The sequence below is a fragment of the Nipponia nippon genome, unplaced genomic scaffold (assembly GCF_047370975.1).
Source record: "Nipponia nippon isolate SJK-2023a ecotype South Korea unplaced genomic scaffold, ASM4737097v1 scaffold_7, whole genome shotgun sequence".
Taxonomy (NCBI): Eukaryota; Metazoa; Chordata; class Aves; order Pelecaniformes; family Threskiornithidae; genus Nipponia; species Nipponia nippon.
This window is the reverse complement of record NW_028262391.1, coordinates 14,391,709-14,417,210: the sequence shown is the minus strand read 5'-3', so window position 1 is coordinate 14,417,210 and position 25,502 is coordinate 14,391,709. Positions and strand designations below refer to the sequence as shown.

Genomic DNA, 25,502 nt, shown 5'->3' with positions numbered 1-25,502 from the left:
ATATAAAAGACTGACAATGAGGAGCTATAACTACTCAGAAGTTTTAATTATGGCCTGACGTGATGTTATTGTCCTGGCCTTGCGCACCTCTGTGGGTGTATTTCTGAAGGAGATGGCTTTTGTTGCTCCAAGCTGACTCCTCCTCCTGAGAAGTCGTTCTCTCCATCAAGGTGACATTCAGGAATGGCAGTGCAACGCGTCACCAAGGAGGAGGAGAAGTGCTTGACAGGGAACTGTGACTTTGATGTGATGTTTCCCTATATTGCCACAGTCTTTTCCAAAGGGATATTAGCGATCCTCCAGTTTTTCCTGTGGCGTCATTCCCAATAATAATCCACTTGATCATGAAGAGAAGTTAGATCTTCTGAAGCCACTCTCTGAGCAGCCATAAAAATTGGCAATGTGCAGCTTCCTTATTGCAGGTGCGTTACCAATCTAGGGCTCCCAGAGTCCAGGAAAACTGAACTGCCTCAATAAACACCTGAACTGCAAAGAGGATGGACGAGGGCCTGAGAATGGCATGTGGAGCCTTGTGCTTTGGTTAGCTGGTAGCATCTTCTCTGTCCTCTTTCCTCTCACCAAATAGAGGTCCAAATTGCATCTACTGGAGATGCAAAGTAGCAAGAAGATAGATCCTCTATCTTGAATTCCCCAGTCTCTCAGATCTTATAAGTCGGGACATTCTTCCCAGACGTTGCATAGTGCTGCTGCCTGTATTTACACAATAACTTTAATTGGGCTCCCCATGGGTTGGAAAGTAGACAGTTAAGACATGGGTTGAACCCCTCAAGTTAAGATATTGGCAGGAGTACTACAGACTGTGCCGTGACAAGATAGTAGCCAGGAGAGGACTTTGAGGGGTGCCCATCATGTTGCCTGTCTTTCAGAAAAAGGAAAAATGTTCATTTCTCCTTTTTGCAAGCTGGAGAAGAGAGTTGCCTTGTGTAGGTGCACTTAATTTGGTGTAGCAAAAATTAGAGATTGTAGCTTCCCACCAAAGGGGCAGTGCTGGTGACAAGAATGCTGGCAGCGAGATCAATGCAGTGTGACTGTCATGCAAATGTATAGCAATGAAATGCAGACCTCCTTTTCTAAACAGGTTCTGCAGCTTGTTTTGCCAAGTTATTTGTTATGTTTGGGACTGTCAACAGCTTCCTTGTGCGTTATGAAACACACAAAGATTACTGGGGCAAAAATGAAGGAGTGACTTTTGTAGTTGGAAATGTGCATACTGAACAGTTAGATTGAGGAAGGGTCTGTTTTAGCTCACTGTCTTGTCCCAGAATATCTCAGACTGAATGTCAGGTAGAACTTGGTTGAGTGGTTTGTAATAACAGATTAATTTATATTAAACATCCAGACATACTGGGCGGGGGGGGGGGGGGGGGGGAATCTCAAACTGAGATGTCCATGCCCTGATCATCCTAGCAGGGATGCTCAGTGCTTCCAAAATATATTGTCCCCTTGAGGTGTCCTCACCTCATCTACAAGAAAATGAAAACACCTTTATATATTGGATACTTTCTTTAAAAAGGTCTATAAATGGATCTTGCCCAGAGTGTGCTCTTGCACTGAGTGCATGCTGCTTCACATTTGTAATTCATGCAGAAGATGTAATGGAGGAGTGAGCTGCTAGACTGGATTTAGATGAAGCTGGAGATTTTTCATAGCGCTACAAGAAGGTGGTGCTTCTTATGTCTTTAGTGTCTGTGTCAGGGAGACTGTGAGTAAATGTCTCTGCTATTGATGGGGCAGGGCTGATAACCACATTCTCTACAGGGGCAGAGCTTTTCCCTAGAATTGGAGGTCTGCAAGAGCCTTTCCTCTACCTCCCATTGTTTCCTGACAATGTGGCAAAGGGCTGACCCTCAGGTGTGGCAGAGCAAGTAGGATACTCAAAACTGGGGTACAGTTTGTGGAAAATGTATTTAATGACTTCCATCTGTAATAGGCACTGAAAGCAGCTGCACTGAACAGATATAACGTGACAATCAGTGCAAAGTGTCAGCTGCACTACAGCATTAGCCTACTAGGTGAGACATACCTGTATTAAATAAATAGGATAGATAAGGGAAGGTTAGTTTGTCTTATTTTTTAGCAACGGGTAGATATGAAAGAATTTCTGCTTTAGGGGCTTGAGGGCTTCTTTGAGCTTAGGTCTAAGTGAACGGAAATTTTCAACTCTGTAAATGCAGCTGGATGAGTAATTTGTAGTGAATAATATATCTGATGGCTTTCACCACATTTGGGATTGACAGCAAACACATCACAATTTTAATTATTGGGAATGATTTACTGAAATATTCAGGAGCTATTTTTGGTTCCTGCAGACTGTGCATGAAAAAGTTAGCTATTTAAAAGCCAGACTCATTTTTTTTCTCAGCTCCTGGCTGGTCTCCTTGCTCCATACAAGCTTCTCTGAACAGGGTGACAGAACTCATTATATTCTGGCTTGAATAATCCTGGTGAGAATTTCATATACAGGAACTTTTTTAAAAAAACAAATAGTTACTGCAAGTCTTCCTATGGTAACACTCAGCAGAAAGCATCCGAGAGGGGTCAGGATGGGGTTGGTTCACTGGCTTCTTGAGGCACTTGCAGAGCTGAGGGCTTTCTCTGTGACTTGGTTGGGAATCTGCAAGGTGGAAAATGGAAACTTTTTGGAGAGGTGGGGAAAGCTTTACAAAAGGGTACATCTGTCTCCTGTACTTTTCACAGCTTTGAGAAAGTCAAAACCTCAGGACTGGCCATTAACAATTCAGGCTGGGTGTTGTTTGAATATTGCATAAGCAAGACTGTCGGGGTAATCCTGACTCCTGATGTAGGGAGTTACTGGTGTGCCTGGTTTCCCCAAACCAGTCAAAACCGCTATTTGTCCTCCTGCCCGTCTTCCCCTCCTCGCACCTCCCCGTCGTGTGGTACCGTACCACTGTACCGTGCCATCCCGGTACCATGCTGCCCGCTGCTGCAGGGGAGAATTGGCCTGGGGGGTGATGCAGACACTATGAAGAAAATCAGGAAGAAACCAACTTCTTCCCAAGGAGCAGAGCAGGAAAAACATGAAATATAAATTTTCCTTCTCATCTGCAAAGAAATCAAGGCAGCATTTTGAAAAAGGAATGGATAGGGATAAATAAAAATGTGTCTTTCTTGAAGAACCGAAATAGCAACCAGAAAGTAAGGAGGGAGTTGCAGGTATAGATCGGCTGCGTTGCCTCGGCTTCTGTTAGCTGCTCTCTAAAATGTTTTGCTACCCTCTGGTGGCTTTCTGAGGATTTGTGCAGTACAGCTTTCATTCCTTGTACAATCCCCTGCCAACTTTTTGAGATGGGTTAAGAAACCCAGATCTGCCGCTGAAGGCTTTTATTTTCTGATTCCAAAGCAGCAGTACGATAATAATGGAAAGGCAGCTTTGGGTTGGTGGTGTGTGGTTTTTGTTTTGGTTTGTTTTTTTTTTCCTTTTGTTCATATCCAGCCTCTTTTGGTCTAGTTATAATCACAAAGGCAGCTTGGTTGGGAGAAAGAATGAAATGAAAGAATAACAACTTTGTTACCTAGGTTGGCTGTGTAGTGGGACTGTTCAGTGTTTGGGAATGACACAAGCTTTGCAACCCTGCAGAATGCAAACCCGAGTCCTCTACTTATCTGCAGAGGACACACAAAGCGAGTACCAGTGAAGTCAATAATAGCAAAACTCCCGTGATCTCCAGGAGCCCAGAATAGGTCCTGTTCAGCCTGGTGCAGGGGCAGTGCTCAGACCTCCATCTTCCTTTCACTGTGCCTTGGTCTCCATTACTCAGTAACTTCTTGTTTTTTTTCCCCTTTCCATCTTCCCTGCTCTTTAATTGATTCTGCTTCATAGCAGAGGAGTTGTAGGTAGAGATTTAAAGGGCAGTGGTTTGGCAGATTTTACAAGAAACTCCTCCCAGGCACTAATTCCTGGGTTATGGGGTCAGAGAGGCTCTTGTGATCTCAGTCTGACCTCCTGCAGAGAGCAACTCACAGGACTGCCCTCAATTGACTCCTGCTTGAAGTGCAGCATTGAATATAGAAAACATCCTCTCTTGGTTTAAAATTTTCCAGCGATGGAAGACTCACCTTGTTAAATTGTTCCAGTGCTTTATCATCTTCAATGTTAAATACTTCCGCACTTACTTTGTTTAGTTTCAGCTTCCAGCCTTGGGTTTTCTTGTTACTTTGTGAGTTTGAGAAGCCATCTGTTGCTGAATCTGTCCTGTGTAGGGACTCATGGGCTTGATTGAGTTGCCAACCAGGTGGAGCTCTGAGAGGCACCTTGATTGTAAGAAATGAAAAGTTGTTAATATTATTGACTGAGAAGTTGTGGGGTGTGATGTGAAAGCACAAACTCCTTGCACAGAAGGCACAAAAAAAGCAATACAATGGCACTGCTGGAAGGTGTGTGCGCTTTTTCCCGTAGTGCATGTTTGCACTGGATATTTCTAGGGTTCACATACTTAAAAGATATAGTTAGTAAGGGAGGATTTATACAGGTTTTCAAATGAGATCTAAATGCAAAAGTCCTGCAGAGATTGAGTTTCAGAGAAGATGACCTGAAATATAAAAGCACTTGTTTTGGGTGTGTTTATTTGTAAATCAGCCATGCTGTGGTCCTTTGGGATGTAGGCCGCTACATTTGGCAGAATGATTGTTGTTAGCTTCTTACGCTGTTCCAATTCATGATACATTTTAAAACCAGCTCCATCCATCTCACCACCTGGCAGAGGTTTGGAGTGGAGAGCAGCCAGTGCCTTTTGTGCTGGATTAGCCTACAAAAGCCCTGAGAGAGACTAAGACCGCAAGCCTGGTGGGGCAGTACACAGAGCTAGAAGGCCACCCTAAAGGAAAAAACAGGTTTTTGTGGTTCAGGCAGGGGAAAGGGATGCAGTAGATATGGGTTACCTCAACCACAGAATATGCTGTGACAGCAGATGACCCAACTCTTTCTGTGGTTTGACCTCCATCAGGCCAAACTGCTGTTTTTAAAGCCACTCGAAACGCCACAGATGATGGAAAGGCAGTCAGTGTGGAGATGTGGGACATGCTTTTAGGTTTCAAAGTCTTGTCTCTTCTTGGCAGGGTGTCTGAGCCCACCATGTGGGACCAGCAGTTCTGAGTGCAAAGCCACTTGTAATGCAGTTCCTTTCATGGTCTTGTGGGCTGCTTGTGTAAGGCTCCAGAAGCTGCTGATTTCAGTCCTGCTGCAATATCCCTGCTTGTGAAGAGGGGACAGAAATGCCAACCTCAGCGTCTCTCCCAAGGTGAACTGTGAGGATTTGTTAATGTTGTACACAACTGTTGTGGGAAGAGCTCTGCTGTTGATGTTCAGCATCCCCAATCCATCTTCTGGTATCGATGCTTTCTAAACCAAAGAAGTGTTTTGAGCTGATGCTAGTAGTCACGGATATGTCTTACACAATCTTTTGCAGCCAGATGCAAACTTGTCTGGGCTGTGTTTTGAGCTGGCTGGACTCAGTCTGGTTCAAGACTGCAGGCTGTGTAATTTCCTGGGTGTCTGAGCTGATAAATCCAGTCTCCCAGCAAACCTAAATAGCTAAATGTAGTGCTTTGCTGACATAGTTACAAGGCTTTGAGACTGGAGACAGTGTACATCCATTCCTCTCAGGGAAACTTCTCACCTGCCAACAAAAGAGAGCGTAGACCCTTCTGAAAACAGAAGACATACGCCAGCCTTTGAAACCCCCCTACCTTCTTCCTAGGCTCAGTGACCAAGTGGATAGCAGAAAGTGTGAAACTGAGAAAAGGCTTCAACTGAGGCATTTTACACTTTAAAATCGCTTTTTACTTTTAACTTCCACCTCAATCCTGCCAGACCACAACTAGTTCTGAAGGAAGACAAGAGGCAGACTGACAGCCCCAAAGTAAAGCAGTGAGGGAGATGTGTGTGAGCACCTCTGCAGTGGGAACATAGGACTGCTGCACTCCCCCTGTCTGTGTAGTAACAGGATTTGGGGAAATTGGGATTCCTGTAGGATCAGCAGGAAAGCACTTTGCCAGCTGGGGATGAGGGTCTATCTGTGATCACTGGGAACTCCTGGAAGCTATTGCATTGCCATGCACAGAGACCCTTTTTGTGCCAGGTAAATTCTTCCCCAGCTGCTTATATAAGAGGGCATCAAAAACAGAGGTGTGAAAAAACAGAAGCAGCAGCGTTGCATCACCTGCTGCTCCAACAGGAGAGGGAAGGAGACAAAGAAAGGGAAAAGAGGGCTCTATGCCCTTAAAAACCAGTCTTTCCCATCAGTTTTGGAAACAAAACTGACAGTCCCATCTAAAAGCTTCACCAGTGGGGTTTGGCTACTCGGTACTGAGGGGAAAAAATGCACTCTTGAAGCTGTGCTCTTCCCTGCTTTCCAGGGCATTGCACCCTCAGTCTGCAAGTGCATCGGACAACTTTCCCATAAAGGCACTTTGGGGATGTAGCCTACATCTCTGGAAGGAACTGAATGAATGGGGAGTGTGTCTCTGCTAATGAAAGCTGCAGCCAGAAATAAGAGTTCTGGAGGTTGAAAACTAGGTTAAAAGCAGCCAGCAACGGAAAGCAGCTGTAGATGGAGTGGATTAAAGAGCTCTCAAGCATTAGATGGTGGACAGTTTTTTTCACTCCCAACTCCTGGGTAGTGCAGTCCTGGCAGACTGACAGGGCTTCTGGGGTGAGTTGTCACAAGATGCTTCAGCTTGTTGGGTTTTTTTCCCTTAGGTTGTTATTTTTAGTTGAATTTTTCCACTTAACGCACACTACAGTGACCCCTGGTGCTGCCAGCAGTCAAGGATCCACCTCAGTGCAATTATTAAACTATGGGAAAGTATTGCCTGTAGTCTTATAAACAGATAATATCATTTATAACCTTTAGCTATGCAGAAAGTCTGCTGCTCAACCCTACGTCACCAACAGGGAAAAATTCTATAAACCCTTGTGATGCTTAAGCTGTGGTCTTAGTATTTGTGTAAAGAATAAGAATCAGCCAAAACCTTCACAATAAACCTTTTCTCTTTCCAAGTAAGACTGGAGAGGACATACTGACCAGTTGGACCTCCCACACTATAAAACTTCTGTACTGCATCACACACAGAAACAGCATCCTTGTCGCTCCTGCCTGGTCCCAGCCACCAGGGCCCTCTCCTGTCTTTCAAGAGCAGTTGTACGGTGGGAATATCTTGACAGCAGTACTAGCATGAAAGGGCATTCAAGGCTACTGCCCTTGAAAAAGTGGATGGCAGCTTTTCTACCTTCTGTATCTTCTTGTGATGTGTTAAGGGAAAAGCTTTATACTGGTCTGTGTGCAGCATTTTGTGTCTGTGTTAACTACCCTGACCCTGGGCTGAACCATCACCTGCTTATTTAATCTCACTCTTTTCAGCATGATTTTTCTGCTGGGTGAGTGAGTTCTTAACAGGGACATGGAATTACAAGGAGATTGTGAAGGAATATGAAACATGGAATGTGGAATAAAAGGAAGTTGGAATATTAAGTATAAATAGCAGGGTCTGGGTGAAGTGCAGTGCAAACACAGCTGCTGTACAGCAGGCTGGCCGAGCCACCACGTGCCCATCTCCCATCAATCCCAGTCAGTGTAAACACCCCTGAGAGAAATGATAACTGTCCTCAGCAGGCATCCTGCATTAAATATCCGTTGGTGAGAGTAGCACTAGGGAAGAAATCATGGGGTACCAGAGACGTGAGCCAAGAGTTTCTACAAGGCGAGAACCTAACTGGGAAAGCAAGCTGGGGAATGAAATTATCCAGGCACTGCTGCCTGTATCCCTGACAGACCAGTGCAGGCTTTTCCCTATGACTTGTTCCCCAGGAATTGCTTTGTTCTAGTTTTAGCTGCTCAAAGACTATCCCACAGGCTGGAGCAGACGTCAGCTCAGAGATTGTTCCTGATTATTAATTTACTCTGTCTTAATGAAGGCCCATTACCAGGCGCTTTGCCCAATGGTGTGCAAGTAAAGCTGGTGTCTGTTCTGCCTCTCATCAAAGGCAGCTGCGTGTTTTACCTGGAGACTGGGGGCTGTCATGCTTTTTGTGCTTGCTGAGAAATGTCCCCACTTCTTTTGGTCTGGATAAATGGGCGAAGAGGCACACCAGTGCCCTCCTGCCTGAGCCCAGAGGTGCTCTGCTAATGGACATGGGGGTGGCTGAGCACTTGAGCACTGGGAGGCATCCCTGGGAGCGGTACCTGCACCTCTGCACGGACAGCCTGGCGTACGGTCATGCTGCTCTGGCAGCAAACACCCTTCTCCCCTGCTGCCCAGGTTAGTGATGGCTTGGGTCTGGGGAAAGGCAGTGGGATGGAGGCCCAAGAGTTCCACTTAGGAGCTCTTTCAAAAGTTAACTTGGACAATCTGTCCCCTGAGAGCATCATCCTGAAAATGATCCTTCTGCTTTTGCTTGCTTTCCTGCAGGTAGTTTGCTGTTGGCATTAACCATCTTGGACATTTATGGTCTTGCCTGACAGCTCTCGCTGTAGCCAGGAGGGTGACTGAGGGAGGGAGCAGGGTGAGGAGTAAGGCTTTTCTCTGCCATGCCCTGCTCTTGCTTGCCATCGCTGCAGTTCAGGGAGTGTAGCAAATAAAAATGGGGAGCCAGGCTCTTGGTGTCAGACTCTTCTTCCTGCAACACTGCACACTACACAATCCAGCTCTGCAGAGCTGGACCAGAGTGCTTTTGTACACTGCTGAGTGACGCTGGATTCCTTATAGTTTCATTATGGCTTGACACTGAACAGAAGGGAATAAAGAACAGATGATGTGACCGAGATACTTGGTGTAACTCAGCAGGGGAAAAGGAAAGACATCCCCCTGGGAACATGCCTTTCCATTCCTCACACCCTCAAATGTCATGTGCTGCCTTGTAGTGTGCTTGGCACTGCCCTCAGGAGCTTGTGGCTCTGCCATCATGAAAAGCAAAGAGCTAGACTTATGTTTTACAACAAGCTGCTCCAGTGAGATTTAAGCAAGGATGAGCTGAGACCATGACAGAGAAGCAGCAGGAGCTGCATCTCGAGCAGGAGGCCCCCTGCTATGAGTCTGTGTTTTCTTCACAAACCAACCATTGCTTCCCCCTCGCTAGTACAGCAGCCCCAATCCAGACCGGTGAGGACTTTCTGGACATAGGCAGTGATTGCTTGCTCTACAGCGGGAGAACATTGAGCTGGCATTCCCTAGGTCTGAGTCATCCTGCTAAATCTGTGCACGGCAGCTGGGTGAGAAGGGGAGTTGGGGGGTGGAGATCCCTTATGGGAGTAAAGATAACAGTGAAGGAACCAAAGTGGTGGAGAAAGGGCCAGTCAAGCCTGAGTGTTGGGTTTTGAATGTGGGGCTTACTAAAATTTAGTGCTGCCATTGTGTGGCACTTGTTTGGACAACATCTGTGGCTGTCCCCAGGTAAACATGCAGAACTGGCTGGAGGTCAAACATGTCGTGCAGCATAGTTGATGCAGTGGCTCTGCCAGTAGCCTCAGCAGATAACATGCTGTGGTGACTTTTCTCGAGTAGCTGGGGAAGGTGCATTGGCCACATGCCATTCACAAGCTAAGGTGAGAATTAGAAAAGGTGTGTTTTAGTGACTCATAAATAGCTTAGCACATGCTGATGGGGTAGCAGCTCAGCTTTATCATTCCAGCTTTGAATCCCTAAAGTGCCTGTAAAAAAAAGAAAAAAAAATCGGTGCCTGAAATGTATGGGCTAAATTCAGACCTCATGGAGCAGTATCAGTTTATAGCAGGTCTGAATCTGGCCCCAGCTCTCTAACATTATTGGTAAATCCTCTGCAGCCACTTCTTTCTCCTCCAGCCCTTCCTTGGTCTGTTCTGCTGCTGCAGTTACAGCTTTAGCTTGTGTTGAGCTGCCTTATGTGCTGTGCCAGGTCCATCACACATGCCTTGTGTATGGTCCAGGTTTTGAACTTGGCTTGCAAGAACTGGACAGCCACTGCAGTGATTGACCTTCAAGGCCTTTGGTAATGACTTGTGCATGTTTCCCTGCTGATAAAGTAATGTCTTGCTGATTTACCTGCTCGTACATGGAATTATTTGCCTCCCACGTTTCCCACTTGAAATTCCACCCATCCAGATGGTCATTCATCTTTTGTGATTTCCTCCTCCTTGCTGTGCTCCACAGCAATCTTCATAGAATGGTGCTTCATCTTTCACTTGAACACTTTTCATTGCTCTCCAGTTTTGCCGGATCATGTGTTTTGAGATGGGACTCACTGGAATCTTTCTTCCAGCATAAGTGAAATATCTTCAGCTGCTGAGGAAAGAAGGATTTTTGCCTTCTCATGGGGGAGCAGAACTTGCCAGGGGCTGATAATCGGCCTAAACCACAGCCTGGGCTGGCACCACTCTGTTTTCAGCAGAAGCAGAGTAAGGCCATTACTGAGTATGTCACAAGTCGGCAATGATTCCTGTCTCTGGGAGCCAGCCATGTTACCTGTCGTGGTGCGATTATTGCAAACTGGTGTTACTAACTCTTAGAAGATCTGGGGCCTTTCTTAAATCCCCAAGCTATTATGTAAGAATCACAACTTGGCATATTTAGATATTTTCTGGTTCTAATGACTGCAGAGAAAAGCTAACAACAGAAACCTTAAAAGACCCTAAACCTTGACTCAAATGCAAGAAAGAATCCCGAATATGTTACTTAAATTTGGCTTTACTCTCAGAGCAGAGGATGGAGGTGGTGGGTCTGCCTTGTAGCTGGCAATGTCTGAGCCTGGTAATACCGACTGCCTTCACCATTTGTCCTGAAAGTATGAACAGCAAAAAATCTCCATCCTGTGAAGCCAGTTTGATATGCTGTGTCTGTGGTACCGTTCACGGGGCCAGGGCTGCAGCAGCGTGTGGAAGTTGTGGCCTAATGGGGTGGGAGTTAAGTTCTTCCCTGTTCGCACCAGTGTCAGCCAAACGCTCGATTGTCAAATTTTGTTTGAGAAACTTATGGAAATGTTTCATTTTGATAAGGTCAAAACATTTCCTTGCAACTTTATTTTCATAATATTGTAAAAATATTTCAGCAAAGTTGAAATACTTTAGAAAATGGCATTTTAAGGAAAAATGAGTGTGGTGATTTTTTTACTACTTTGGAGCATCTGCCTAAAAGCAACAGTGTTCCCTGAGAAAGAAAATCTGAATATCTTTTTCTTAGCTCTTGCATTATGGTGACGACTACACTGCATGAGACAGACTCAGAAAAGGAATTTTCCCAGACAAAAAGTCCTCTTAACTAAGTTCACCTGGAAAAAATGTACCCAGTAGGAAGTCCTGTCCTAAGAGGCCAGGATTTCAAGGTTGGCTCTTATAAAGTTCTTGTAAATCCAGTCTTCAATTCTCTTGAAACATGAACTTTCCTTTGCATATACAGCCACACTATAACTACTCTGTAATATTATTATTTAATGCCTAGCTTTTGTCATTTTTTTGCCTTCAGAACCAACAGGGACAAATCTGGGTGTGGGTCTGGTAAAGACCCTGCTGCTGTAGCGATGCTACGCTGGAGAAGCTGGGAGTTACAGGCTCCAAAATAGTGGTCTTGCCAGTATAATCTGTGTTTCAAACATGTTTTCACATGCTCTTCAGCCACAGTGGCCAGTTAATGAGTGAGGGTCTGAACAGTAGTGCTCCGGTAGTAGCTTTACTGTGATTGGAGAAACTGTGAATTGGAGCAGAAAGTGTTTCTTGTACCAGCATTCCCCAGACAGGGAGTTAGGCAAGCAAGTACTTGCTTGTCTCTATGAGCCTGCATCACACGTGTTGTATTAGCATGCCAGAATAAATAAGCTTCGGATCTGGACGACAGTAAAAGGCTCCGTAAGTGTCGCTGGAAGTAAGCAGATGGGGAGGTTCCTACTTGCATGGATGCTGCTACCGACCTCAGATGCAGTCCTGAACTTTAGGAGTGAGTTTGCAGGAAGGGAAGGGGAGTTGGCTTCTTCAAGAGGTGGTCTATCATACTTGCCCTCAGAAAATCTCCTTTATTAAGCCTCCCAACTTTTCCCTGTGAGATGGATGGATTAAATGCAGCATTAGATGAGGAAAGCCTGTTGTTCATGTTTCATGCAGTGAATTGGAGGGAAGCTAAGAGCATGTCCTGGTCAAATTTGGAAGACGTACTGGTTCCAGTGTTGGCTTTGCCTTGGCAGCTGCCTGCTGAAAGCAAAGGAGCCAAGGTGCTGCCTGATGGGCAGAGCCCGGCGGCCCCGCTGGCCACTGAGCTTGCTTGTCTGCCTACCTCAAAAGCCTGGCACAACTGTGAGCTGTTGCCCTCTAAACTTGGGTCACACCTCAGGCAAAGCTGTTGTTGCCTACCATGGATTAATAACCTCAATTACTGGGGTGCTGTGGGTCAGATCTTCCCCCTGCTGGCTGCATTACGGTCCTTTAATCTGCTTTCCTCTCTCATGACCTCTGAGCCTGGAGGGATCAGCAGACGGGAGATCTTCTGCCTTCCTGTACGGTTTTTCCTTGTGAGGGGCTGCCGAGACTGATGGGATGTGAAACAGCAAGCAGAGCTGTCAGAGGAATCACAGCCGCCAAGGAGGTGCCTCTGGAAGGTGCTTCTGCCACTCTCAGGTGCAAAGGACAAATGTGGCAACATCTGGGGGTTTGCCCTGAAATTCAGCTACCTGCAAAAAATTGGAGCCCCCCTCCCCATGGTGGGCTAGCCGTCAGGTTTGGCTATCTGGGGAAGCTCTTACAGGGGAGATCATGCCTCCCAAATCTCTTGGCATCCCCTAAGCATCTGAGTAAAGGTGATGCGGTTGAAGTCATACACTTGAATTTCTAAAATGCTTCCCTCACTGGGTGTTTCCTTTAAAGAAAAAAGGTCAGGTCTTGTAAGTGGGGAAATTGCTAGTGGAGAGGGACAGGACTGTGCAGTCCAGCATGCTCCTAAATGATCTTGAAGAGTGAGGGGATGGAGAGGAGGCAGTTTGCTGAGCAGAACAAAGTCATTTGGAATAAGAAAAACGGAAGCGGGCAGGAAAGAGTTGCAGAAGAATCTCCTGATACTGAGTGCCTGGTAAATTAACAGCAGTATAAACTGAGGAGTACAGAGTAATGCACCCATGGATAAAATATATATATATATATATTTATGGTCACTCATGGTAAGAAGTGCAACTTGGGGCTGTTTTCTCTCTGGATAAAGACCTCAGAGATGGTGTGGATCTCTCTGAACGTGCTAGCTCAGCACAGGCAAGCAGAAATTATTGGGAAAGGTACAGAGAGCAAATAGGACCTATCATCCTGCTGTGCTAGGAATCCCTAGTGCACCCGCACCTTGAGTAGTGTGTGCAGCTCTAGTTATCCTGTCTCAAAAAAGATGTAATAGAACTAGAAAGACATAGGAAACAGTGACAAGGTCAGCGGAGCGTGCAGAATAGCTGCTGCCCGGGGAGTGATGGAACAGATTAGGCATTTTCAGGTGTCTTCAGAAATGAAACAATTGCGGAGGGAAATACGACAGAGGCGTATAAAGCCATGACTCTCATGGAGAACATAAAATTACTATTTCACAGTATAACTGCTAAGGTGAGCATTAAATGGAGTTACTGAGAAGCAGTTTTAAACTAATAAAAGCTTTTCCCGGCGCATGATTAACCTGTAGAACTTCTTGCCAAAAGATAGTGAGGAGACCAATAGTATTACTGGCTTTAAAAACCAATTATAAAAATTTGTTGCAGAGAAATCCATCAAGGGTTCTTAAACACATTGCAAGACATCCTGTGGATGAGGAAATTGGAAAGCTGCAGGGCACTGGAAGCGGGTGGAAGGAGCAATGTATGGCTGCCCCTTTTTCCAGAGCATCTGTTCCGAGCTGCTGGTACTACTACCAAAATAGGTCTGGAGAACTCCTAGAAGTTCCAGCTTCTGAGGAAGCGTCACTGTGCTGAAAAATATCCAGAACAACCCTTTCTCACTAATTCAGATTAAAGATACTTGATACACAAAGCCTTCTTTACATGTAATATTAGATTTCTTCTTAATGTCTGGAAATGCAGCTACTAAGTACTCATTACTAAGCTTTTTATGTGTCTGAGGATAAACCTATTAAATGATCAAGGCTATGCAACATCTTTTCTGTTTCTCCTGAATCTGCTTTGGTGAGCTGAGAGGAGGTTGGGATTTTACCAAGTCAGTCTTTCCACCAGAACCTGGCGTAAGTAGTTTCTGTTCCCTCTTGTTCATGTGATAGCACTGCTTTTTTGACCACAGAAAAGCAACCAAAGAATTGGTCTTTCTTGTCTGATGTACAAAATCAAGCTAGTCTTTTTTTTTTTTTTTTTTCTGTCTCATCTTCCACTTGCTGTCAGAAGGTGTGTGGTATACTTTTTCTGTGGTAGAGTCTCCAGCAGAATAGCTGCAATCTTTGCCTTAAAATGAGTGCAATTTTATACAGATCAGGAAGAGGCTAATCCTCTCATTAAATCACTAGAATGAGGACTGACAGATGATTCCCTACTTGGCCACAAATTTATTGTGTGACCTTCAGCAAACCCCTGAACTTTGTGCTGCAGCTTCCACTGGCTCTGACGAGAGTGTTCTGTGCTTTGGCGGAGCTGGATGCAGTAGAAGCTCTACATGGTTAGTATGCCTCTGAAGCAGACCCTGCCATCATCCCTCTTCGTCAGCAGTGCTCTGCTTCACGAAGAAGGGGCAAAACGTAAGCAGAAATACTCAGACAGCACAGTGATGACAGTGGGGTAAGTACTTTTTTTTTTTTTCACTGAAAAGGGCTGTATTTTTTGGCCCATTCTAGGGTAGATTTTGCTCAAATGGCTCCTGCAAAGAAAGGTGCTGAGAAGTGGTTATCTGCCATCACTGAGGAATATACCATCACTGATCACAAATAGTTCCATGGAGTGAGTGTCAAGGAATGAGCACCAAGTGCTCCCGTAGGAGTTTTATAAATTTACAAAGAGGGACAAGGTCTGAGATTTGCATCAGCACCAGCTTGAACAAAGCTGTTGAGGCTAATGGGCCATTTCTCTCCATATCCAACTGTGTGTGGCCAGAAAATACAAGGGCAAAGACTTGCAAAAAAACCCCAACCCACCTGCACAGGGTGTTTATCTGTGTACCAGTTGCAATGTTCCAAGAACTACAGGTAGGCAGTATGGGTGAAAACAGAAGCAGAATGGACCCAGCATGTTGAAAGATTATTGCCTGCTTTTGTATGAACACAAAGAAATTACCGTTCCTGACTAGTCTCTTCTTTGAGCTTTTGTAGATTTTCTTTCTTCTTTGGCTTTTGTAACCGATGAACTCATGCACATTATGCTATTTTAATACCTAGCAAAGAGCCTTGTCTGCTAAATCACCTTATTTTTCCCTGATCAGAGCACAGTGCATTCCTCTTTTTTAGTAGAAGGTATTAATTTAAATTCCATAATCCCAAACATATTCTCATTTCTGTTCCATGCTTCAGAAGGCCAATGGCATTTTAATTTAATAAGGGAGAAACACACATGACACTGTGTTCCCTGTAATGGTCTTCTGACCTCAATGAGTCTTTCACAGCTTTCTTTGTGTTCTAGCAAATGCAATCTCTGCTTTTATTCAAGAGCACTATTATTTCTAATACCCATGTTCTACTGATAGGCGAAAATTTAAATATTTGTAGCATTTTCACAGTAACTCTTGAGATGTTATTTGCATTATTATTTAGTAGTGCAAGCCCATCAATGGAGCCATAGCAAGATTTATGCGCTGCTGATGTCCCATTGAAATATTGCTCGGGTACATTCTGTCCCTTTGCAGAGAAATAAATTTTATTTTGGTTTACCTTGTTTTTGGATTAAAATGAGTTAACTCATCTAGCAATATCTTGATGTATGTCAGCTCTATTTATCTTTCCAAGTTCTATAAGCTTTGTTTACTGGCTTTAAGATTTACCTAATTGGGTACATGATATTACTGAGTATTTTGTGGCATGTAAACACTTGAGTCATATGCATCACAGTTCCTAAAGAATCATTCTTTGCCATTTTTATGCTTCCATTTTGCTGTTTAAACTTACTTAAACCTACTCAGTTTGAAAGAAGGACATGTGCTTGTTGCAGTCCTCATGGCCCTTCTTTGGAAATGTCAAGTAACATTCATTCTTTTCACTGGTTTGATTCTGCTGCTCTTTACTCTGATGTAAATCAGGAACTGACCCTTGGAGCCTGCCCCACAAAGGCAGAAGTCCTGTCAGTTCAGTACCTGTTAAGCTTGGATCATCAGCCTCACTGGAAGGTGATGGAAACCCCCCAAAGAAACAGGGTTTATTTTATTAGTGGGTTTGTGGGTTCTTCTGAGTAGATTTTCCAAGAACAATTGTGTTAGTTTAATGAACAGAGGTCTCAAACTTCAGCTACCTGTTGCATTCTCATTTTTTTTTCTTCTTACAAACATCTGTGTCGTGTCCAATACACTTATCCTCACATGTCCAAGTCATAATGCCTGCCATGCTAGCTTAATATGTATAACATCTAAGTGCACCTCTCTCCTGGTACCTGGTGCTGCTGTTCAGTACGGGCGTCTTTAAATCAGAGCCCCCTCATTTACAGCTCCATGTTGGCTGCTAAGCAAGGAGGGCACCTTGACTTCAGATCTCACTGTACTGTCCTTGGTCTGCCAGATCCAGAACTGTTCTCATCTCAAACATGCTGCTGATGCATTTGCAGAAAACGGACTGTTGGTTTTTTGTGCTATGACAGAAGTACCCAAGAACAGTAGTTCTTGTGTTGTGTTTTAGGACTTCACTGTGCAAGCTACTTCTGGCCTTGTTCCAGAGGGGGCTACAGGCTTGTTCACTGATCCGGTATAGTAGGGAACTGAAGGACAACTATGGGTGAAAGGGAGAGGTAGTAGCTGTAGTCTCAGTTTGGTATCTGCCCTGACACGGCATGGTAGTCTTCTGTAATTGCTATAGAGCAGGTATTGCTAAGGAGTGTAGCTGAACAATGGTCCTGGGTAAGTGGGGACATGTAGAGAGGAGGGAGAAGTGCAGTTTTATTTAGCTTTTTGCTATGACTTAGTGCACATGCAAGGTCCTGTGTAAAATAGCTTATGAATTAAGGCATAGAGAGATGATTTTCAGCACAAGTCACAGCAGTCAACAAAAACTGAGTTTAGCGTGGATCCCGGGGATTAGTTATTAATACCTTGCATCCTTTTAACAGTCCTGAACTGTATGCTACTGGCTTTGCTACATGCTGTTTTCAGTGTATGAAGTAGGGCTGACTGGAAAATAAGTTTCCATTTCATGAAACATTCAGTATTTTAACTGTTTTTCTTTCTTTTTTTTTTTCCCCTCCCCTATTCTAGAGGAAAACTGAAACTGTAGGGTGTTTACTGAGGGCATGAAAGGCTCCAGGTGCTTTCACAAATACTGGTTTTGCCACAAATCCTCAATAGACTCGCACTAGAACAGCATTTCTTTTGCTATGCTTGGTTTATGTGCCTTGGTACTCTGCTCTCCATGTATTTTATAGCTTTTACTCTTCCATCTGAGCAGTGAGCAAACTGGCTTCCCAGTGAGCAAACCAGTGCTGCACCCTGTATCATGCCGACTGTGCCTCATTCTTTTTGTTTGGACTTGAGAGACATCCTAGCAAGTGTTAACAACAAAGCCTGTATCCCCGCTCTCTCAGCCCTGCGGAGTGTTGGCCAAAAGCCTTATATCCTAGAGTGCACTCTCTAGAAAAACTTCCATCTCATCTGCTGATCAGAGAAGCCTGGCCACTTCTGCCAGGTGCCAGAAGAAACAAAAGCAGAGAGGGCTTTGAAAGGTGGTGCAGGAGTAGGTAACCCTGCTTGAGCAGAAGGTAATCCAGGTAGAAATTCACCCTGGTGCAAGGTTCAGATTTGTCCTAGAGGCGGCTGCTTTTTAATGGAGTATTGGAGTCTACTCAGGTGAAAGAGTTCATTTGAGAGGTTTTTGTACATACTAATGCTATTTCCTCTGAAGAGCTTTCTGTGCCCCTGTGCTTTCCTGCCTTATGTTGTGGGTTTTGCATTGCGTAACTTCATGAACTGAAGACAGCTCTAAGGAGAGCATCTTTCCCCAACCTTCCTCACATATGAAATATGGGCCCTACCTTTCTTTGTGCAGCGCAAAAACTGAGCCTGGACTTAAGTCTGCAGTACTGAACTGCGATAGTTTAAAAATGGGTAAAAAAGAAGGAACCGTCCGTTTCAGTGGAGTGACTTTGGGTCTATAAGTGTAAATAAGGAGCCTTGCTCGTTTAAAGTGTGTGCTTACAGGAACACCCCTGGTTCTAGGCATAGGCTCCGACTGGCGATTCAAGACGAAAGGTGTGTCTTCTTCCCAGCCACGTCGCCGGTCCCGTGGTGTCCGCCGGGGCGGGAGCCCCGGGAAGGCCCTGCTCGGTGCCCCCTGCACGTGGTGCCCGCTCTCGCCCGCCCTGCCCCGGAGCTGAGCATCCCCGCCGCGGGGACGCCTCCCTCCCCCCCGGGACCCGGACAACTTCAGCGCGGCGGGACCGGGCTCCGCGGCGGCGGAGGGAGCTGCGGAGGGCGGGGGGGAACGGCGAGAGCCTGCGCCCGCCTCCCCGCCAGCGGAGCGGCGCGGCCGAGCCTGCCGCCAGCGGGGGGGGTGGGGGGGTGGGGTGTCCCGGCGGCGGCTCCCCGCCCCGGCGGGGGCTGTGCCGGCAGGGGGCAGGGCTGGGAGCCGGCCGCTCCCGTTTCTAGGGCTTGACGTCCTTCCAGCCAGCCCGCCCCGCTTCCCGGCAAAGCCTGCCCTCCCCCAGCCGAGAAGTCCCGAGAAGTGGCGGCGGGGTCCCCCACCCTCCCCCGGGCGCGGCGGGGCCGCGGCGATGGGCCGGGAAGTTTGGCGGCGAGGGGGGCCGGAGCCCCGCCGCTGAGAGCCGGCCGCTCCGGGGCCGGTCCCTTTTCCGAGGAGCGGGAGGGCGCCACAAAGTGAAATCCATGAGGATTCTCGGGCTTCTCCTGGAGAAAGGCTCGCATATGCTGCAGTGTCTCTGTGGAAGGCGCCTGAGATCCAGCCACAGCCCAGGTGGGGAGCGCGCGTCCTTGTCCCCGCCGCCCTCGCCTCCCGCCCGGGCGCCGCTCGGCCCGGGCTGGCCCCGTTTCCTCGCCTTCCTCCCCTCCTCCTCCTCCTCCGCCTCGCCGGCGCCGCGCACAGGTGGCGGGGATGGACCGGGCGCTGTCCGCGGTGCTGACCCCAGCGGCCATCCCCCGGTCCCGCGTCCCCGTCAACCCGGGATCCCCCAAACGCGGGTCCCGGCCGACCCCAGGTTCCCCACCCGTGGTACCAGCCCCAGTCCGTACCCCTGTCCACCCAAGGCCTCCATCCCACCGGTGTCCCCCATGCTTAAGCAGGTTCCACACCCTACCTGCAGCCCCCACCCAAACAGAACCCCCACAGGGGTCTGTCTTCCCCGCAGGGATCCATACCTCACACATGACCCTCACTAGTGTCCCCCATCCCACCTGCGACCCACACAGGTCCCTCTTCTCCACGTGGGACCCCCAACCATGGCCTCCATTGCCATTGGGTCAGGATAGGGATAACCTTTCCCAGGCTGCCTATGGCCCCACACAACTCTAGGGCTGGGGTTGGGCCACTGTGAGAGCTCCCTATACCTTGTGTTTGTAGTAGCAATGTTGCAGTGTTTTTCTGGTGCAGGGTGTCAAATGTGTTCTTGAGTGGGGATGCCCCTAGAAGCAAAGGGAAATCCCCAGCTGCTCCTGATAGGGGGTCCGGAGACTCCCAGCACTTCTCTCAGTTCCCAGCCTGTTGGGGAGGGAGCACTGCACCAGGATGGCGAGTGCAGTGAGGTGGAGGGATGAAGGATATGCTTGATCTTCAGCTGTACCTGCGTACTTTTTGAAGAGGAGAATAAGTGCATGAGTGCCTTGGTTTGGTGTAGCACTGCCCCTGAGTTTTAGGGTGATCTTGTTGAAGCTTTTTAAATGATGCCTCTGCAATTTCTTTTGTGCTATACATGTCTCACGAGTCTGACTTTCCCTTTCTACAACACTGGGTAAATGCCTATGGAATGAAACCCCATGTTATTATTAAGATTTGCAGAAGTTACAGTGCTAACCCTACTGCTTTGAGCTTAACTGGGTTTCAGTTCCTACTTGGCTTTTGAGTAGATCTGCTTATCGAACCCCGACCATTGTAATCTTTGGTCACTGGATGCTTACAATGGTGTCTTTTAGAGTATTGCTTGCTAATGCTTGTGCTCTTTCCTTATGTGAGATCTTGGTCCTAGAGGAGAAATATATCCATGCCTCTTCCATAAATACTTGGTGTTGTCCATTGAAGAGAAAGGTTGTGCTTGGAGGAACACTGTTGCTGAGGTAGCCTGGATTCCCTTTTGGCTTTGCTAAGGAAAATTTGTTGATGGTTATAGCTGCCTGTTTATGCCTCAGTATCCCCTTCCCTCCCACAAGACTTGTGTGTGCAAGTTGCTGTCTGTGACTGGCTCATGGCAATAGGGGAAGTGCTGGAAATCTTTGTGAGAGTAGGTTTGGCTCCCTTGAAAGTATTTTCTGCCCTGCTTTGAAGAATGATATGATAAATAAATAGAACAAATTGTAGCTGTGCTTGGAAGCATTACACACATTGTTCTTCTTCAGTGAAAAACTACACTGGAGTTTTCTTCATAGTGCTATGCGTGAATGTTTGGTTTGTGTCATTTGGAAACCTGGGGCAGTAAAGACTACAATAACCTACTGGTAAAAATGGGGCGGTGCTCAGGCCATAGGGCAGGCTAGGCCATAACTTCAGTGAACCAGAAGCTGACGATAGTGTCCTAATAGTTGCCCTGCTGAGCTGGTTTGGCTTTACTGGTGGATCTTGTGCTGAAGCATGCTTGATGTATATGTGGTGACTGAATCTTTCCTTATCTCTTCCGCTCTGACAGAGTGATGCTGAACATTGCATAGTCTTTGTATTTGATGATGTTGTGCTATAAGGAGGCAGTCCATGGGAATGATCTCCTATTGTTATCTCCAACTGACCTTATTCTCCAGGTACTAGCCCCATGCTACCATGAGCCTGAACACTCCAGATGTGGTCTATTGCTTTGAATCAGGCTGCTAAAATACATTCCCTCTTTTTGGCTGCATTTGTTCCTTTTCCATTAAGGTTGGACTTTGTGTTCTTGAAAAATGTGTAATTAAAATGAAAGCTTCCACCTGTAAAGGGGTCACTGTGGGCTGGGCCTGCTGGAGGAGAAATCTTCTTGCTACTTCTTCAAAAGGTAAACATGCCTCAGGAGATAGGTGTATACTCCTGCAACAGTCCTAAAGGTGTAGTGCTGTGCCCAGCATGGCACTGTGGGGGCTACGCCAGTCAAGATGTAAACCAACAAAAGGATTATAAATCACAGGAGAGGAAGGACCATGGAAACGCGGACCACAACAGTGGTGGCATAGAGTGCTGTGAGCTACTTACATGCCTTTGTTCCTCCAGTCTGAAGAGTTATCCTGATAGTAGGTGACTTATGCCAAACTATTTAGCACTTTGTGCACTTAAGTTGAATGACAGGTTGACCAAGCCCTTTGCCCTCCTCTTATCTATGTTTTCTTTAATGCAAACAAGTCATAAGGATGTAAGCACATGTTTAAAGTCAGATTCATACTCGTGTGTTGTGCTGACTCAGAGCCTTAGACCACTCCTGATTCTGACAGAAACTAATGCGTGATACTTCAAAGAAAAATACTGAAATATTGAATATAGTTGTAGAGTACTGTGCAGCTCTGTTGCGAGGCTAGCAAAAATATTAGCAAGATTTTTGTTATTGTTATGCTAAGACCTCACACCTTTTTACTCTTAGCTAACTCTAGCCTATTGTTTTCTTATGCTCCACTTCTGAGGTCTGCAGATACTTGTCTTAGTCTGTGCAGGGGCAGGCTTCTTTGGTTGTTTGAGCAGCACCTTGCAAAATGGGGCTTAATGGGTCTCCAAGGCACCACAAAAGTGCAAGTAATTCATAGCAATACAGAGCAAGAGATTCATTCCTAGTCCTTTGTGTATTTCCTTGCGAGTATTTTAGCACAGCAATGTCCTGTATCATCTTTCAGGTACTTCACTTGTTATCTTAGTTTCAGAATTTGTAAGCCGACTGATTGTATTGTATGTGCAGAGATATTTCCCTTCTTGATGGTGCAATGGTAATTAATTTTGTTACCTATTTTTAGTTAATTTATTTTCTCTGCTAATGCCTTTTTCCCCTTTGCTTGAGAGGTGTGGTTTGCCAGTCCAGAATTTTTTTTTGCTTTTGGCTTCCTAGTCAGCATTATGAAATAGATAGCTCCTATACTGTTAAGTTCGAGGTAAACATCAGATAATGATTGTATTGTTGATATACCTGTGAATGGAGTTGTGAAAAAACATTTTGGGTGACCTGTATCTGGTTTGCAGCCACTGTGATGCAAAAGGCCCTGTACCTGTAGACTACATTAATAGCAGCATGGAGATTTCTGCTAGTGAGTCTTTCAGTCCTTCTCCATAAGGACTTCTGATTTAGCTGTATGAGCGGTTCTGTCTCATGCCTGTTCTGCCCTTGGCTCCTATATAGACTCTCCTGTGGGATGCATTATTGCTAAAACCACAGATACTTCTCACATCATCACATCAACTAGCAACAACGTTCAGCAGCAACACATTTTTGGCTTTGTTTTCAGTAGTAGAGGCCTGGTTGTATCCAGAGACTGATCTATTCCCAAACATTCAGATAAGAGTACTTCTCAGTTTAAATCCCTATTCTGCAAATCGATGCCTTCAGTAGAAATTAAGTTCATATTGAAAGTAAATCCTGAACTTGGCTTCTCTGGGACTCTCACACTGCTAATTTGGAGATGCTCCTAGAAATATGCTTATCGATACTAGCTTTATGGCAAATTAAAACTAGGTCTGGTACAGTAGGTCTTCATATTCCTCTAGGCATCACAACACTAAGTTTGATATTTGGGGCAACAGGAACAAACATTCTGTCTAGGTAGGCAGGGTCAGATTGTGGCTCTGCTATTAGCCTGTCTGTTACTGCCAATGCACATCTTTGTGTTTGATTGAGACTATTTGGGGTGCTGTCATAACTGTGTCTGTAGTGTCTGCACGTGCAAGACATCCGCAGATGGAAATGGAATCACACACATAAGAGGTACTATTGCATATTCAAGATTAGCATTTGGCTTATGAGCAGAACAGGCATTCCTTGTTTTGCTTGTGCAGTGATCTATGCATTCATGTACATTTTATTACGTACACTAGTTCTAGAAAATTTTCCAACTGCTGTTTATTCAAGTAGACAGCGGGTTATAGCGTACAGCAAATACTGTACAGTCAGCTTCAAATTAATGGAAGTAGTAGCTCTGTATATGTAAGTGACAGATAGCAAAACTTTGCAATTCCTTGCTGAGTTTATGGAGCACTGAGAGCCCTTCTGGTCTGTGGCAGTTCAGAGTGTGGTATGTGCTGGTGGGAGATGGGAACGGTGGCTTAATGCCACTGAACTGGAGGTCGGAGTGGGTGGCAAGGCTGAGAAGCAGTGGTGTTGCACTGGGGGCCATCAGCACTTTCTCCTTCTTGCACCAGGTCCCTTGCCTGCCGTTCTCTGCCACTGTTCTCTGAACAGTGTCACTGTTCCTGCGTACGTTTTGCTCAAGCTCCCTCTTCCTGTTGTGCGTCTTTGGAAAAGTAACACTTGCTGACCGGTGGATATTAAGTACCTGTGCTGTTCCAGGATAATGCCTATTGTTGACACTTATGTGCTAGTGGAAAGAATACCTTTGTCTGATTTAGTTTAATTCACCTGGGAAATGAATTAAGCAAAACTCTGAAAAAATCTTTTTTATTTTGTAATAGGAGCACTCCTCTAGGGTATGATTCAAGAATAGCTATAGCATTTTAAATCCACGCTTTCCTTTATTCTGAAGTAACCCTCTCATGTAGACATATGCTAAGCATCTCTCCTGGAAGCCCATAGTGCTTGTGCATCTTTGTAAAAAAATCTATTCTGGCTGAGCTAAAAATGATGGATTCGATAGAGGTTTTATTTGGTGAAATTCCTTGGTTTCTATCATACAGAAGTTCAGGAATATAGATTATAATGAACTTATATGCATATAAGTTTTTTAAGTGCTCACAGCTAGTTCTATGTAGTTATGCAAAGGAAAGTCTTTGATACTATGTAGGGTCTTATTGTTCAGTTTGCCATAAAATATTTCTTAAATCTTCAAAAGCAAATGCGGGTCCGAGGACTCTCTGGGTGTAAGGTGGTTTGGCAATGCATAGTTGTCAGCCAGGTGTCTGGGTTTACAGGGCTGGGTGCGTGGAATTGCCAGATGCTCACCCGGTCTTCTGAATCTTGAAACTTGTCTGGGTCCTACCAGAGCGTCACTGATATTGAATCATATTTGTGAAATGCTTTATTTTCAGTGAATGAGCAAATTAAGGCAAAATAAGCTTCACCTGAATTTTCTTAAGTAGCTGGAATCAGGACAATAAACAGTTCTGTGAAGCAGAGGTGGTCTGGTTTATGGCACTTCTCACCTGGAGCTTCACATGGTTTTGCAAAGGAATAACGTTTAACTTCCTTCACTTTCCGGACTAAACCAAGGAAAGAGGAAGAGTTTGTCTCGGTTTAAACACCATGTGCAATTGTGACACACTATAAACTGTAAGTCCGAGTGTGGGAAATGTTAACCAAGAATGTAATGAAAGATTTTTTCCAGCTTTTCCATTGGTTTTCCTGAATAACTGTATATATAAAATACTGTAATCTGTTATTGCTTTTCCAATTGAAGAGTAACAAAAGAATCCAGGCTCATAAGCAGATATTTAAAGCTGATGACTTTCAGGGAAAATGTTTTCAGCTTAAGAGCTGTGTGAAGATCGCTAGGTCATGTCTGCTCAAAGACCAAGAAGTATTTCCGGAGGTAGGTCTCAGTTCAGCGAACCATCTAAGTGCATGTTTAACTCTACGCATGCACCTAGTCCCATTTTAAGATGATCATGTGCTTGAATACTTACCAGAATCATTGTTTTAGATGAGTGGCTTTCAACCTTTTTTAACCTGTGTCATCCCTAAAATTCTTCCCGTTTTCCCTGTCCAACAGATCATTGACGGTAGGCTTGTTTTCTGTTTCCAGCAGACCCCTCTGGAGGTATTCACAGCCATCAGTTCCCAGTTGAAAAGCCCTGTTTATTAAAGAAACTCTGATCCTACTGCTTTATTTGTGAGAATGATCTACTTCTGGCTTACTGAACTTTGTCTCCAACCAGTCCACTTTTTTCCACAGCACTTTCTGCTGCTTTCCAGAAGTAACCTGTTCCTTTTTTACCAAACTGATGCTAGTTGTAAACATTTTAAGCCAGGTGGTACAGATATCATCAAAAGTTCAGCAGGCTTTGAAAGCTAGATGCGATTGCTTATGCGCCGGTAGTACACAAAGCTTTCAATTGTATGAATAGATGTT

General features: G+C 45.5%; 1 protein-coding gene across 2 annotated transcripts in view; it reads left to right on the top strand.

Moving 5' to 3' along the window:
• The window catches only part of FGF12 (fibroblast growth factor 12), a 232,338-nt gene that overhangs the window by 65,511 nt on the left and 141,325 nt on the right, over positions 1-25,502 (top strand). Inside the window, exon 1 of one of the 2 annotated variants that reach the window (XM_087739171.1) lies at positions 18,829-19,065. The exons of the other annotated variant lie outside the window; for it this stretch is intronic. Within the exon in view, the coding sequence (XP_087595297.1) occupies positions 18,978-19,065 (88 nt within the window). The 5' untranslated portion in view covers positions 18,829-18,977. Of the gene's footprint in view, positions 1-18,828; positions 19,066-25,502 lie in introns of those variants that run through there. 2 annotated transcript variants of the gene reach the window in all.